Raw genomic sequence first — 14,577 nt, 5'->3', positions numbered from 1 at the left:
GACTCATTCCAATGCAGGAATTAAAGAGGGAAAAACTTTTCCAGGACATGAAAACAAGGAATGATTCCTGTTATTTCTGTTATTTTTCCCAGTACCTGGGAGTTTTCCAGGCCAGGCTGGAATACCATGCTCTAATGGAAGGTGTCCATTGGCATGGGATAAATGATCTTCCAGGTGCTTCCAATTCTGTTATTTTTCCCAGTACCTGGGAGTTTTCCAGGCCATGCTGGAATAAATGGTCTTCCAGGTGCTTCCAACCCAAACCATTCCATGGATTCAGTGATCCCATGGTTCTGTTTCTTCCCAGGAATATCTCCAGCGTGCTGAGTTTGCAGGGATCCCTCCTGATCCCAGAAACCTTTCTGTCCTAATTCCTGTTGGGACAGAAAATGGGAAATTTGGGAAAGAAAAACCTGCAGGAAAACTTTTCCGGCGGGGCTTTGCCATCTGGAGAAAATCTGGGAAGAGGGTGGGATCCAGGAAAAGCAGATGGAAGGATTGTGTTTGGATTGTGGATATCCAGGATGACATCAACAGGAACTCCAAGAGATTTATGATTCAACTGATATTTATTGCAATTCCAGCCTGGATCCCCTCACAAGTACCCTGTGATTTGGTGGGTGGCTGCTTTGTCCCAGGTTTTTGGGAAAACACAAATAATCCAAGGAATGTGCAAGTGCCCCTGTGTCAAAGGGTCCTCCTGGTAAAGAAAAATGACATAGAAATGGAAAACATCCCGGAAAAATGACATAAATTTGGGAGTTATTCCCTGCATTTTGCTTTGAGGGGAGGGGTTATCCAATCCAAGTGAGTCTGGGACGAGGGAAGCTCCAAATGGACGCTCTTATCTCAGTCCTTGGGACAGGAATTTGGCACTCGAGTCCCTAAAAAGGCCTGGAAAATCTCAGCCCTGAGGGTGCACTTCCAGCGCTGCCCCTTCCCTGTGGGGCTGTGTTGTCCCTGCTCCTGGATGCATTTTCCTCAAAGCCATCCTGGTTTTTGGGCCCCTTCCCAGGAGAAGGGCAGCGTGTGATCCGAGACGGGAATTCTCCCTGTGCCAGCTGACACCGCGTGGATGCTTCAGCTTCCCTAAAGCCGCATCCTCAGCTCTAAATATAAACCTGGGCTTATCTTTGCGTGACAAAGGCCAGGGGGGCCATCCAGCCTGGGAAAGAGAGCTGGGAATGTCACTCAGGAGCTGGGAATGTCATTTGGGATGGCCCTGGCAAGGACCAAACCCATCGGGGCACCTGGATCGTAACCCAGCCTCCCCCTTGTCCCTGCACAGCAAAAATGCTTGAGCCGGCGCCAGGCTCGGCCTAAACCCCCCAAAATCTCTTTTCCATGGAAGTGTTAATTGGGAACAATGCCGGATCCAAGGGCAGGATCCAAAATAGCCGGGGCCAGTCTTGTCCTTTTATAGCCGTGGCCCCATTGTGAGCGGTGGCATGTGACAGGTCTGGGAGGGACAATGTGGCACTTCCAGAGGGGATAAAGACCCACTCCAGCCCGGGATTCTTCCTGCAGCAGCTCCTCTTTCCTGCCTTTCCGACCCTCTCCTTCTCTCCTTCCCAAATCAGCCATGGCTCCCAAGAAGCCTGAGCCTAAGAAGGCCGAGCCTAAGAAGGAAGAGCCCAAACCAGCGCCAAAGCCAGCGGAACCAGAGCCCAAAAAAGAAGTGGAATTTAACCCGGCTTCAGTCAAAGTAGGTTTGATCCTGTGGTGGCGTTGGAGCTGGTGGAGGAGTTGGATACTGGGAATTGATATCCTCAAAAATTAGCTGGGAATTGGGTTTGTGCCGAAAAGTGAATGTCCCACGAGGGATAAACACTGCAAGGCACAGGAGGATTTCTTTGTGAGGGCACAAAGACATTTGTGAATGTGCTTTTGGAATTGTCCTTTGGGGAAAAGGATTGTCCTTTGGGAAAGGGCATTGCCTTTGGGAATTGTCCTTTGGGGGAAAGGATTGTCCTTTAGGAATTGTCCTTTGGGAATGGTCCTTTGGGAAAGGACATTGCCTTTACAAAAAGAAGAGGAGCTTTGCAGGATCTCTTTTTAGTGGGGATTTGGAGCAGATAATCACAGAATTAGGGAATCCCAAAATCCTGGAATGGTTTGGATTAGGACAGACCTTCAATCCCATCCCATTACATGGGCAGGGACCTTCCGTTCTTCCAGGCTGCTCCTCCCAAGCCATAAATATCCCTGGATCCTCAAAAAGCAGTTTCCCCTCAGGAACACATGGGAATTATGTGAGAAAGATAAAAAGTTGCTTTGTCTCCTCAGTGATGAAATCCTTCTCTTCCACACGGGACCAAGTCCCACAGCTCAGGATGTGGGACAAATACTGGAATGAATTTGTTTTCCTGCCTTGAATCCCAAATTCCCTGTAAATCTTTATATATTGGTGAAAAAAAGCAATGATTTGTAACAAATAAAGAAATCAAGTCCCAAGGAATTCAGTTTGGGGGAAGTTTTGAAGGGAATAACTCCAGAGTTGGTGCCATGCTCCCAGAACAATTCCATGACCTTGGGAAAGAGGTTTGTGGTGGGATCCAGCTCTGTCCGACAGCTCCGTGCTCAACATTCCAGTGCTGGAAAAGGACAGGGACAAAAGGGAATTACTTCCCTTGGAGGCACAGTGGGCTCCAGCCAGGACACCCTGACTTTGAAGGAACATCCATTGGAATTCTGGGACATTGTGGGACCAAGGGCAGCAGGGATGAGTTGTCATTAAAAAAACCCCAAACCCAAATTGGCATGGCTCAAAAAAAATCTTTATTTTTTTAATCAAAAAAATTCAGTGCTCCACACATTTATTTTTATCTTGGAAAAAAAAAAATAATTCCTGCATTTTTAAGAATTACTCTGCACAATTGTTTGGGAAAATTCTTATTTTTCATGGAAATATTTATTTTTCACTTTGGCATTTTGAAGGTTACATATACTATAAATATTATATAAATTCTAGAGTTCTTATCCCACTTTGAAGGTGCTAAAAGTTTGTCTGGAATTCCCAAATAATAAACAAATCCCAATCCCTGCAGGGAATATCCCATTCCCAAATACTGGATCAGGGAATTTGGGAAATACAGAGTTGGAGTCTCGGGCTTTTTTTTCCCCCAACCTCATAGAAAGGGGAGGGGATATTTCCTAGAGAAGTTTTCCTGGGAATTCTTTAATTTGATCAGGAATGCCCTTGTCTGTTTGTGCAAATTCCTGCTCCATAAATCCAGCTCTGCTGGAGCCCAGAATCCCTTCCCCAAGTTTGGAAAAATGCTTTAATGAGGGTTGGAATTGTCCAAATATCCAAATTTCTGCACTGCAGGATGAAATCCATTCTCATTTCCACAAAGTGTGGATAAAAAAAATTGGAAAAACAACCTTGTATCCAAACAAAATGTTCAAAATTAATCCTTTTATGGGAATGTCTCAAATTATTTCTATTTATTCCCAGATTTTATTGGTTGTGTTTGGAATTTTGAGACTTTTTTTTTTAACCACTAAAAAGTCTCAAAATCAAAATATTACTGTGATAAGGAAAGGTCCTCCTTGTTGGAATTTTCCCACCTCTCCCAGTCCTGATAATGATCCCAGGATCTTATTTGGCACCTGGAATTATATCAGATTTTTCCATATTTTTCCTCTCACCTTTGGATGCTCCTGGTCTGTTTTTTGTGTGTGTTGGGATACCAGTTTCAGGGGCCTAAATGTGGGATCCATCCCTTACCTAAAGCCATTATCCCAAATTTTTGGAGCTTCTCTCATGCACATTCCCACTGGATTTGAGCCAATGCTCTGAAATTTTCAACGTTCCAAATATTTCCCAAATTTCCAAGAATGGGTGCAATTGGATGTTGTTTGCAGCTCATCCAAAAGAGGTTCTGGGGGATTTATTTTCCAGAAGAGTTAAGCTCATTCCTTGGAAAATATTTTTTTAAGGAAGTGTTTTTCTAGGATGATATCTGTACTTTTTCTTTTGAGGAATAAATTTCCTGAATCTCCTGAATAAATCTCCTGAAAAGATTTGGTAGCAAAAAAATTGTCTTTTCCTTCTATTTAATTCATTCCCACCTGGAAGCTTTTTAACAGGGAGGTGCATTTTCCCAGGAATATATTTTTCTTCCATGAAAAATAATCTAAAAAATGGGATTAATTAATGATTTTTGAGGACACAGAAAGTGGGAATGGCTCCTAGAGCTTTAACCGTGGGAAAATGGATCGTTGGATTTAAATCCCCAATAATGAACAGGAAGAAAATCTCTGGAAGTTCATCCCTTGGGATGGTGCCCAATTCCTATATCTGGGTGGGCTGAGTCACCCTTGGGAGACGCTGAGCTGGGATAAAGGGGGATGAGATGGGAATTTGGGAATTTGGGTGCCGGCATTTCAGTGGCTAAAGTTGGATGAGGTGACGTTGCTCCAGGTCTGGTGACTGGGATCAAAATCCACGTGGAGACAGCTGGGATACGTGAGGACCTGGAAGGGACACGGTTTTCCGTAGAGAGTTTTCCATGTTTTCCACACTTTCCTGGGGAAAAAGCAGCCAGGAATTATTTTTTGGTGGGCGCTGGGATCTCAGGACCATGTGGAATCCATTGTCCCTGCAAAGCCCTGCTGGGATACTGGAATGGAAAATCTTCTTCCCTTTTTCTGCATGGAAAGATGGAAAAGCATCCAAGGTGTGAGCAGCCAGGGAAAACAGGGATGGTGCAGGACCAGGAATGGGGAATCCTGCTGGATTTGCCCGTTCGGCTCCAGAGCTTGGAGCGTTCCACAGGCAGAAGGCTGGGAAAAGGGAAGCTGGGAAAAGGGAAGCTTCTCTTGGGATGAAGGGGTTGGTTTTGGGAGAGATGGGTTGAACTGTTCAGTTTAATCCCACCCCAGGGATGGGATAATTCCAACTGCCAGTTAAGTCCTCTCCATCCTTGGGCACTTCCAGCTCCTTAAAAATCCACCTCCAGGAGCTGGAACTCTTCAAAATGTCCCTGGAAAAATAAACAGGAATGAGTTGCCCAAGAGGCACCGGGATAACGGGATAACAGGATAATGTGGTGACAGGAGAGCTCTGCTTTTGTTTCCAACTCTGGCAGGCAAGGCATTCCCAAAATAATTCCTCTCTAACCCAGTCCCACTTCCAAAGGGGCCAAAAAACTTCCCTGTGGAAAATGCTAGAATCCCAGAAGTTTTGGGTTGGAAGGGACCTTCGGGATCATCTCAATCCATCCCTGCCATGGCAGGGACACCTCCCACTCCCAGGTTGCTCCAAGCCCTGTCCAACCTGGCCTTGGGCATTGCCAGGGATCCAGGGGCAGCCACAGCTGCTCTGGGAAATCTTTTCCAGTCCCTCCCCACCCTCCCAGCCAGGAATTCCTTCCCAACATCCCATCAATCCCTGCCCTCTGGAATTCTAAGAGCAGACAGAAAATGAGGAATAATTTTGTGGGGTTTTTATGCAGCAGCAACCTCTGCATGACCTTGACAAAGATTCTGCTTCATATTCCTCTTCCTGAAGTATTTTGCTTTGGAATTAAAGCTGGAATTAAGGGTTGATTTCTGTTTTTACTTCCCTTTCCTTCGGAGGGCTGGAGCTGTTGGAGACTGGATCAATCTTCATCCCAGCGCACTGGAGGAGTTTATATCCATCATAATTACTGTGGAAAGTGATGGGAGAGGGGATGATGGGAATGTTGTGTATTAATAGGATTAAAAAGGTTTTAGTGGACGAAAAAGCCCCACATGATGGTGAAATCCAAATGTAACCTCAACCCCTGGATCCTGATCCTGATGGTTTTCCTGGCCTCTTTCCAGCCCCTGCATTTCTGCCTCCTGAAGCAGTGTCCCAAGGGAACAGTTTTGCTTTGGAATTAAAGCTGGAATTAAGGGTTGATTTCTGTTTTTACTTCCCTTTCCTTCGGAGGGCTGGAGCTGTTGGAGACTGGATCAATCTTCATCCCAGCGCACTGGAGGAGTTTATATCCATCATAATTACTGTGGAAAGTGATGGGAGAGGGGATGATGGGAATGTTGTGTATTAATAGGATTAAAAAGGTTTTAGTGGACGAAAAAGCCCCACATGATGGTGAAATCCAAATGTAACCTCAACCCCTGGATCCTGATCCTGATGGTTTTCCTGGCCTCTTTCCAGCCCCTGCATTTCTGCCTCCTGAAGCAGTGTCCCAAGGGAACAGTAAAAAAAACCCCAAAACAACAACAACAACAAAAACCCCAAACAAACAACTGCCCGTCAAAAAACCCCACAAAAAACCCCAAGCCCCTAAAAACCCAACAGAATAAATAAATGAAAAAAAAGAAAAAAACCCTAAAATCCAACCTCCTCTTCCTCCCAAACTATCCCTGCCACGGCCGAGTGAAAATCCTGCTGTTCATCCCCGGATTCCTCGGTGTCCTATGAAAAACCAGGAATGTTGTTTCACTCTTGGAAGGGCTCCATTGTCTAAATGCTTCCCCCGGCTCTGCTCCTGACTGCCGGGTGACAACAGATTTATTCATGGGACTGATGTCAGGCTTAGCTATGCCTGGCTTAGTGCGGAGTGACGGGGTTTATTGGGATTGATAAAAATTCCAGGAGATTGGAAGCTGTGAATGACGTCAGCGGGGCCAAGGGTGGAGTTAATCCCTCCTGGAGCCTCCAGGACAAAACCAGGGAAAGAATCCAGAGGCATCAGGATCCAGCTGATGCCATCAGGTGATGATTCCCTAAAGCCAGGATTGCTGAAGATGAGGAAAGCTGGAATCACGCTGGTGGAAAGGTTTGGACTGGGATGTTTGGTATCCTCATGGAATGTGTAGCCTTGTCTATAGGTCAGGGCAGGGCACAAATGGGATTTTCTCTGTCTCCCATATGGATTTTGGACCAAACCTCAGCACTGGGAGCCTTGGGGAGAGGGAGGCTTGGATGGGAATGTCCTGGCTTTAAAACCTCCATTCCCAAAGGAAAAAAAATGCCAGGGAGAACTCAGTTCTGAAGAAGAAGATCCCTTTTGCCAGGACATTTCCCACAAGCAAAATCCCAAGGGAAACCATCCTGGTGTCCATCCAAGGAAAAGGGGAATGAGTCATGGACTCATTTAGGGTGGAAAAGTCCTCAAAGATCGTCAGATCCAACAATTAATCCGGCACTGCCAAGGCCATCGTTGTGCCCAAGTGCCACATCCACATGGATCTTAAATCCCTCCAGGAATGGGGCCTGCAGCTCTGCCATGGGCAGCTGTGCCAGCCTTTTCTGGGAAGATTTTTCCCAATGTCCAGCCTGAACCTCCCCAGTGACCAAGTGTCCAAGGCCAGGCTGGGCAGGGCTTGGAGCAGCCTGGGGTGATGGGAGGTGAATCCTCCCAATTCCCGGGATCATAAGGCTGAGACTAAACCAATTTATTCTTATCTGAGTAATTTTCCCCCTTCTTATCAGTTTTCTTATCTTGTTTTTGTCTCGTCCAGGTGGAATTCAGCCCTGACCAGATCGAAGGTGAGGAAGATTTTTCTCTTCTGGGCTCAGTAAATCCATTCCTGGGAAGTACTGGGATGAGCGGGGCTGGGATATTGGAACAACTTTGGGAAGGCTGAGCTTTAATTCCTGGCTTTTCTTCCTTTCCTCCTCTAAATCCTTCCCTCCAAAAGAAAAGCAGGGAATTAATGTCCCATTTCCAGGAGTTACACCCCAAAACAGCCCAAATACAGGTCTTTCTTAAGGAAAAAAAAAAAAAAAAAAAAAACAGTATCAATATTTTCAAAGGAAAACCCTCAACTCTGCCTCAGAGAATTTTTCCTGCCTTCCATCAGAACTTAATGTGTTCCAGCTCTCCCGAATCCAGCAAATAACACCAGGCATGGAATTTCTTTATCCTTTCAAAGCCAAACATCAGCATCAATTTCCAAACCCTTTGTCCCAGCTCAAGAAACTGATCCCAAAACCTCCTGCCTGAAAGCCCTGGGAACGCTGGGACTGCAGCTGTCCCCTTTCTCCTCAAAAATCAGCGTGGGTTTTGTGGGATAATTGATGGATAGAATCAAACATCTGGCAGGATTTGCCTTTGGTCTTTAAACCCTTGGGAGAGCCCTTAAAAGATGGGATCAGGGAAGGGGTTAATTAGAGCAGGGGAAAATCAGTCAGAGAGATGTTTAATTATCACCTCCCTTTGTCATTCTCTGCTGACCCAGGGAGGATCCAGGGGTCTCAGGAAGATTGGATGTTTCCCAATTTGTCAGCTGATCCCAAAGCTGACAAATTCCTTTGGAATTCCCAAAGGAATTCCATCCTCTGGGTTGGATATCCCTGCTCTATCACCGTTGATTGGGGTTCTGGCAGCTGACTCCAAAATGAGGTGGTGGAGGAGAAACAGAAGCTGCAGCAGCGCCTCAAGGACTTTTAAAACTCCCCAAATTCCTTCTTTTTGCTAAGGAAAATGTCGTGTGGAGCAAAGGGTTCCCTGAAAGGATTTGGTCCCCAAAATGTGGAGAAGAATGGATGGTCTGGGGTGAAGCTTTGTGGAAAAATCCCATTTTTGGGGGTGTCCTGCTCTCCCTGAAAGGATTTGGTCCCCAAAATGTGGAGAAGAATTGATGGAAAAATCCCATTTTTGTGGGTGTCCTGCTCCTCAGCCACGAGTGAAACCCATCCCTGGTGGCAATGTCTGCTTTGAACTCTGGGTTTGGGCCTCTTCAGCTCCCAGAATTGCTGGAAAAGGGGGAAAAGGAGCAGTTCCAGATGGGCAGGGAGGCAGTAATTAGGAATCTGAAAATATCCAGAGGGTTCCTGGCCAGAGGGAGGACAAAGGACACCGAGGTGGTTTTGGAGCTTGGATGGGAATTTCATGGAGTCAGCAAATGCAACAGTAGGGAAAAAAAAAAACAACAACAACAAAAAAAAAACAACAAAAAAAAAACAAACCAAAAAAAAAACCAAAACAAAACAAAGAACAGCAACCCAAAGCCTTGGAGATCTGAATTGACAGGAATTTTGCTGGATTGGGAATCTTCAGGAGATGGTGCTCAGCACTTGGTCCCAGGGAGTCGGAGAGTGGTGATGGATGAGGGGCTGAGGGAGGTGGGAAAATCCCCATTTTTCCTCACCCACCTCGGCTGTGAGACCCCCGGGAAAGGAGCTGGGAAGGGGTCTCTGCCCCCATTCCACAGTCAGCTAGGAGCCCAGGAAAATCCACGATTGCCCTCTGCTGGAATGAGGGGCTGGAAAGGGATCGGGGCTCTGCCCAGGGACAGGAGGGAAAATCAGGAGAGGCAGGGAGAGGAGGAAAGAGAGGGAAGTGGAAAGAGAGGAAAACAAGGGAATGTTAATTAGTCCCAAATGAAAAAGTTCGGTGCTGTTTGGAAGTGTTGTTTGGAGGAAGGAATTGAAGAAAATTGGAGTGGAATGATCAAAATGGAAACGGAGAGAGAAAGGAGGAGAGGAAAATCCAGCAGAACTCACAGAAGGACGGACAGAGGGAAAGAAGCAAAGGAAAAGAATGAAAAAAGGGGGAGATGGAATGAAGAGAAGGAATTGGGGAGGATGGAGAAAATCTGGGGTGCAGAGTGTGTGGCTGAATGGTTGAATGGATCAGGATTTAGGGAAAAGAGGATAATTTCCTGGAGTTTGGAAACGTGGGAGGGAAATAAAGGTAGAAAAGTAACAGCAGCACGAGGGTCAGATCCAGGGATTTAAAGCCAAAGGGATTTTTGGGATCAGTTGTGGATGGTGCACTGGGAAGTCAAGGATAACAATAAAGTTAAAGGATTAAGGATAAAGTTAAAGGATAAAGGATGAAGTTAAAGGATAAAAGATAAAATTAAAGGATAAAGGATGAAGTTAAAGGATAAAGGATGAAGTTAAAGGATAACAATAAAGGATAACAGCCTGTTTCTGCTGCTCCCTGGGATCCTCCTCTGACCCTGCAATTCCAGCAGGGAAAGGAGTGCCTGAGGAACTGGAGTGTCTGGGGCAGTGTGTGCTGGATCCTGCATGAGAATCATGAAATAATTCCATTTGGAAAAGACCCTTAAGGCCATCGATCCCAGCCTTGACCCCAACACTGCCAATGCCCTCAAGCACCACATCCACATGAAATCAGTGGTGGAAAGGGGAACCTCTCCCATGGGAATGCTCTTACCAGGATCCTGTTCCTCACAGTCGTGAGGGATTCCATTTAGGGAATGGGGAAGGGAAACCTCTGAACCTGGCAGGAGATCCGGCCTGTTACCGGTTCCTGAGGGAACAGAAAACCCTGCTCCCTAGATCCTCCCCTGGGGGCACCTCTGGGTGCTGTGTCCAGCTCTGGATCCTCAGCACAGCAGGGACAGGAGCTCCTGGAGCTGAGCAAGGGCCTGGGGCATCTCAGTGCCCAGGAGAGGCTGAGGGAGCTGGGGCTGCTCAGCCTGGAGAGGAGCCCCAGCTGAAAGGGGCCTCAGCCCTGGGTGTCCCTGTGCCCCCGTGTGTCCCTGGGTGTCCCCTTGTGTCCCTGGGTGTCCCTGGGTGTCTCCGTGCAGGGAGGTCAGAGCTGTCCCAGGCTCTGCTCCGGGCACCCAGTGATGGCACCAGAGGAATGGGCAGGGACTGATCCCAGGAATTCCCCCGGCTCAGGAGGCAGAACTTCTGCCCTGGGCATTGCCCAGCCCTGAGCAGAGCCCAGAGAGGCTGTGGGATCTCCCTCACCGGGGACATTCCAGAGCTGTCAGGATGTAATCCTGAGCCCTGTGCTCTGGGATGGCCCTGCTGGAGCATTTCATTCCATTCATTCTGGAATTTTGGGATAAATCTTCCCATACACCTTCACCCTCCCACACCAATACACAGCTCGTTGGGTGATAATCCCAGTATTTTTTCCTGGCATAGCTCATTTCCAGCTCCTAGAGGTGCTCCTGGAGCTCCGGGCCATGCTGGGTCAGTGCTCTCAAAGTATCCAACATTTAATCCAAGATCCGGTTCTCCCATCAGCAGAGGTGCTGTTGAATCCTGGGCCTTCCTGAGTGCTCCTGAGCAGCTGGAAAGCTCCCAAGGCCAAGGATTTCTCCTGTTTTCCACACTTTCTGATGTTAACTGAGACGGAAATACCACGGGAGAAGCATTTGACCTCCCCGATTCCATTCTGCAGTGGAACCGGAAAATGCAGGGAAGGAGGAACACAAACATCGGAGATAACAAAGCTCATCCAAATTTTTCCCAAACCACAAAATGAAATGGTCAGGCAGTTAGCGAGGGAAAGGTTTAGACTGGGTTTATCTTTTATCCGAGGGAGCACGGAATGAATTTCTCCTGACCTTTCTCCCTTCCAGAATTTAAGGAAGCGTTTTCCCTTTTCGACCGGACCCCCAAGTCGGAGATGAAAATCACCTACGCCCAGTGTGGAGACGTCCTGAGGGCTTTGGGGCAGAACCCGACCCAGGCTGAGGTCATGAAATTGCTTGGCAGACCCAAACCTGAAGGTTGGTGGCCTCCTCTGTTTGTTTTGGGAAAGGACACTCCCAGAATTATTCCTGGAGAAGGTTCCTCTCATTTTCTAGGTGCAGAGTAACTCAGGATATGGAGCAGCCTCTGAAATTGCCAGCAGAAAGGGAGGAGAAATTGGTCTGGAAGTCAAGATAATTGTCCCAAATTGAGGGGAATTAATTAATTTAACAGCCCTGGGCATCAATGTGTTTTTAAATGACAAATTTTTTTGCCTTTAAAAATTGCATTTATGGAGGAATTCACGTGTTTTTTCTAACAACATGGATATATCCAACACATCCAGAGAAACAAATGGATAATCTGGATGTAAGGACATGGATTGTTCCACAAAAGATGGGTGGGAAGGTCTGTAATGATTGCAGTGATATCCTTCTGTATCCCATATTTCCATGCTCTTCTCTCCCTTTTATCCAATGTTTATCCCCACATTTCTGCGCTCATGCTGGATATCCCATGGTCCTTCCTAACTCTCCCAGCATCCTCCCAAATTTCCATTTCCATTCTCTTCTCTCCTTTTATCCAACATTTATCACCACAGATCTTCCACCCCATGGTGGGTATCCCATCGTTATTCCCAACTCTCCCAGAATCCCCCCAAACTTCCATTTCCAGGCTCTTTTCTCCTTTTATCCAACATTTATCCCCACAGTTCAGCCCTCACAGTGGATATTCCGTGGTTAATTCCCAACTTTCCCAGAATGCAAAGCTCCCATTTCCACACTCTTCTCTCCTTTTATCCAGCGTTTATCACCACAGATCTTCTACCCCACGGTGGGTATCCCACCGTTTTTCCCAGAATCCCCCCAAACTTCCATTTTCCCCTGGGTTTTCCAGAGATGAATTCCAAGATGATCGACTTTGAGACCTTCCTGCCCATGCTCCAGCACATTGCCAAGACCAAGGACACGGGAACCTACGAGGATTTCGTGGAAGGGCTCCGGGTGTTCGACAAGGAGGGGAATGGGACCGTCATGGGAGCCGAGCTCCGCCACGTCCTGGCCACGCTGGGTGAGGAAAACCTTCCCTTGGGAATTTCTGTCCCTGCTTTTCTCCTTCCCTCTTTTCCCTTCATGTTTTAATTCTTCTATAAATATCTCATTCCCGTCACCGTAAAATTACCCCAGAATTTCCAACCCCACCTATTCCCTTGCCTTGTTCCCATTTTTCTGCGTTTTCAAGAGGCGCTTCCATCCCTCCCTTCTCCTCTCCCTCCCTCCTTCCTGATGTGTTGGATTTCTCCAATAAATATTAAATTCCCATAAATCATCCCAACATTGCCAATCCCAACAATTCCCTTGGTTTGTCTCCGTTCTGCTTCACCAAAATGAAGACTTACAAACCAATAGGCACCAAATATTTAAATCATAAAATTAAATTTAATTAAATCCATCACTGATCCATACCAAAGAACCCAAATTTGACCTTGGAATCTTCTGGAACCTCAAACTCAGAGGGGAACTGAGTTTTCACTGAGAGTTTTTTCATCAGGACTTGGTTAAAACTGACCTGAACTTTCAAGATTTGGCACTTAGACCAAGCTTATTCTTAGGAAAATGAGTTGTGCCATAATATTCTGTGGGTTTCCATATTTTTCCTGTCTTTCTGGATTTTGTATCAAATTTACTCTCAAATTTAGATCCAGATTTGGGTCAAGTTTGGAGTTTGGATCAAGTTTGCTACTCCAAAATGAGCTTTTTCCGTGGTCAGCACCCCAAATTCCCCCCAGGAGAAATCTCCCCCTGTTCTCTCTCACTCCCATTTGTCTTCTTTAGGAGCTTCCTAAATTCCTGAATTGGGGATTTTGATCCAGGGATTTTGTTTTCCATGCAGGGGAGAGGCTGACTGAGGAGGAAGTGGATAAACTGATGGCTGGGCAGGAAGATGCCAACGGCTGCATCAACTACGAAGGTGGGTGGGAGCCCTGAAAGCTTTCTTAAAATATTCCCAAGAAAATTTAAATCCATGGAAAATCTGGGGCAAAATTTCCAAATTTTAGACAATTCTGAGTCCGTAACTCTTCTGATAAACCCCATCTATGAAAGGTTAATTGTGTTTTCCATGGGATAACTGATCCTTCTTTCCCTCTTTTTTCCAGCTTTTGTGAAACACATCATGGCTAACTGAGCCCAGGTGAGTCTCCTCTGCCCTTCTCCTGGATTTCCAAGTCCTTGTTCCTTTAGGATTTACTGGAAACTTCCCAGAAAAAAAAATATTTTCCACATGCATTTACAAATCCCTGCTCCCAGACTCCTCAAAAAGCAAGAAAATAGAATTGAGCTAACAAGAGAGGGGGAAAAAAAAAATAAAAGGAAAAGAGATAAGAAGGAATCAGGAATGTTTACGCCCCTGGCAGTATAATTAGTGGTTTTTCATAAATCTGGCTCCCACCATCTCCTGACAATGGATTGGTTTTCCAGGAAGAGGCTGGAGTTTTGTCCAACACATCCAAACCACAGCACCACCGAGGGCATCTCTGTCTCACCCTCACAAAGGAGCTGGGCTTTGTTTCCAGGATTTCCTGGGCAAGGTTTATCCCGAATTTACTGGAAAAGGTGCCCTCTGCCTTCCATGGCATTCCCTGGGTTTTCTCCCTGCTCAGCTCTTGGGGAAGGGTTTGACCAATCCACCTATTCTGATATCCTGGGAAAAGCTGCTCTCAGATTTGGTCTGGATGTTTTGGGTTTGCTTTGTTTGTTTTAAGTCTTTCCCCGTGGCTCTGGTTTATTTTTAGGCCTGGCTTTAGTTTGGTTTTGGAGCTGACCTGGCTGTGCTGTGGTGACTTTTGTTTCTGGGTTAAGTAGGAGACACATCCAGGTTATTCGGGAATTTTGTTCCAAGATATAACTTAACAAAATATAAACAAGCCAGAAAAAAACCCCACCCCACCGAGGGCATCTCTGTCTCACCCTCACAAAGGAGCTGGGCTTTGTTTCCAGGATTTCCTGGGCAAGGTTTATCCCGAATTTACTGGAAAAGGTGCCCTCTGCCTTCCATGGCATTCCCTGGGTTTTCTCCCTGCTCAGCTCTTGGGGAAGGGTTTGACCAATCCACCTATTCTGATATCCTGGGAAAAGCTGCTCTCAGATTTGGTCTGGATGTTTTGGGTTTGCTTTGTT

The 14,577-nt window shown here is 46.4% G+C and overlaps 1 protein-coding gene across 1 annotated transcript; it reads left to right on the top strand.

Annotated features, from left to right (window-relative positions):
* Window positions 1-1,502: 1,502 nt before the first annotated feature.
* Window positions 1,503-13,592, top strand: MYL3 (myosin light chain 3). Its single transcript, XM_041464183.1, has 6 exons — window positions 1,503-1,705; window positions 7,459-7,486; window positions 11,287-11,436; window positions 12,296-12,469; window positions 13,292-13,369; window positions 13,557-13,592. The coding sequence occupies exons 1-6, from the start codon at window positions 1,583-1,585 to the stop codon at window positions 13,583-13,585; spliced, it is 582 nt and encodes a 193-aa protein (XP_041320117.1). The 5' UTR covers window positions 1,503-1,582; the 3' UTR covers window positions 13,586-13,592.
* The last annotated feature ends 985 nt before the right edge of the window (window positions 13,593-14,577 follow it).

This window comes from Pyrgilauda ruficollis, unplaced genomic scaffold (assembly GCF_017590135.1).
Source record: "Pyrgilauda ruficollis isolate IOZ18807 unplaced genomic scaffold, ASM1759013v1 scaffold173, whole genome shotgun sequence".
Classification (NCBI taxonomy): Eukaryota; Metazoa; Chordata; class Aves; order Passeriformes; family Passeridae; genus Pyrgilauda; species Pyrgilauda ruficollis.
Note: the sequence above shows the minus strand (reverse complement) of the source record. Positions and strands in the feature narration are given on the sequence as shown.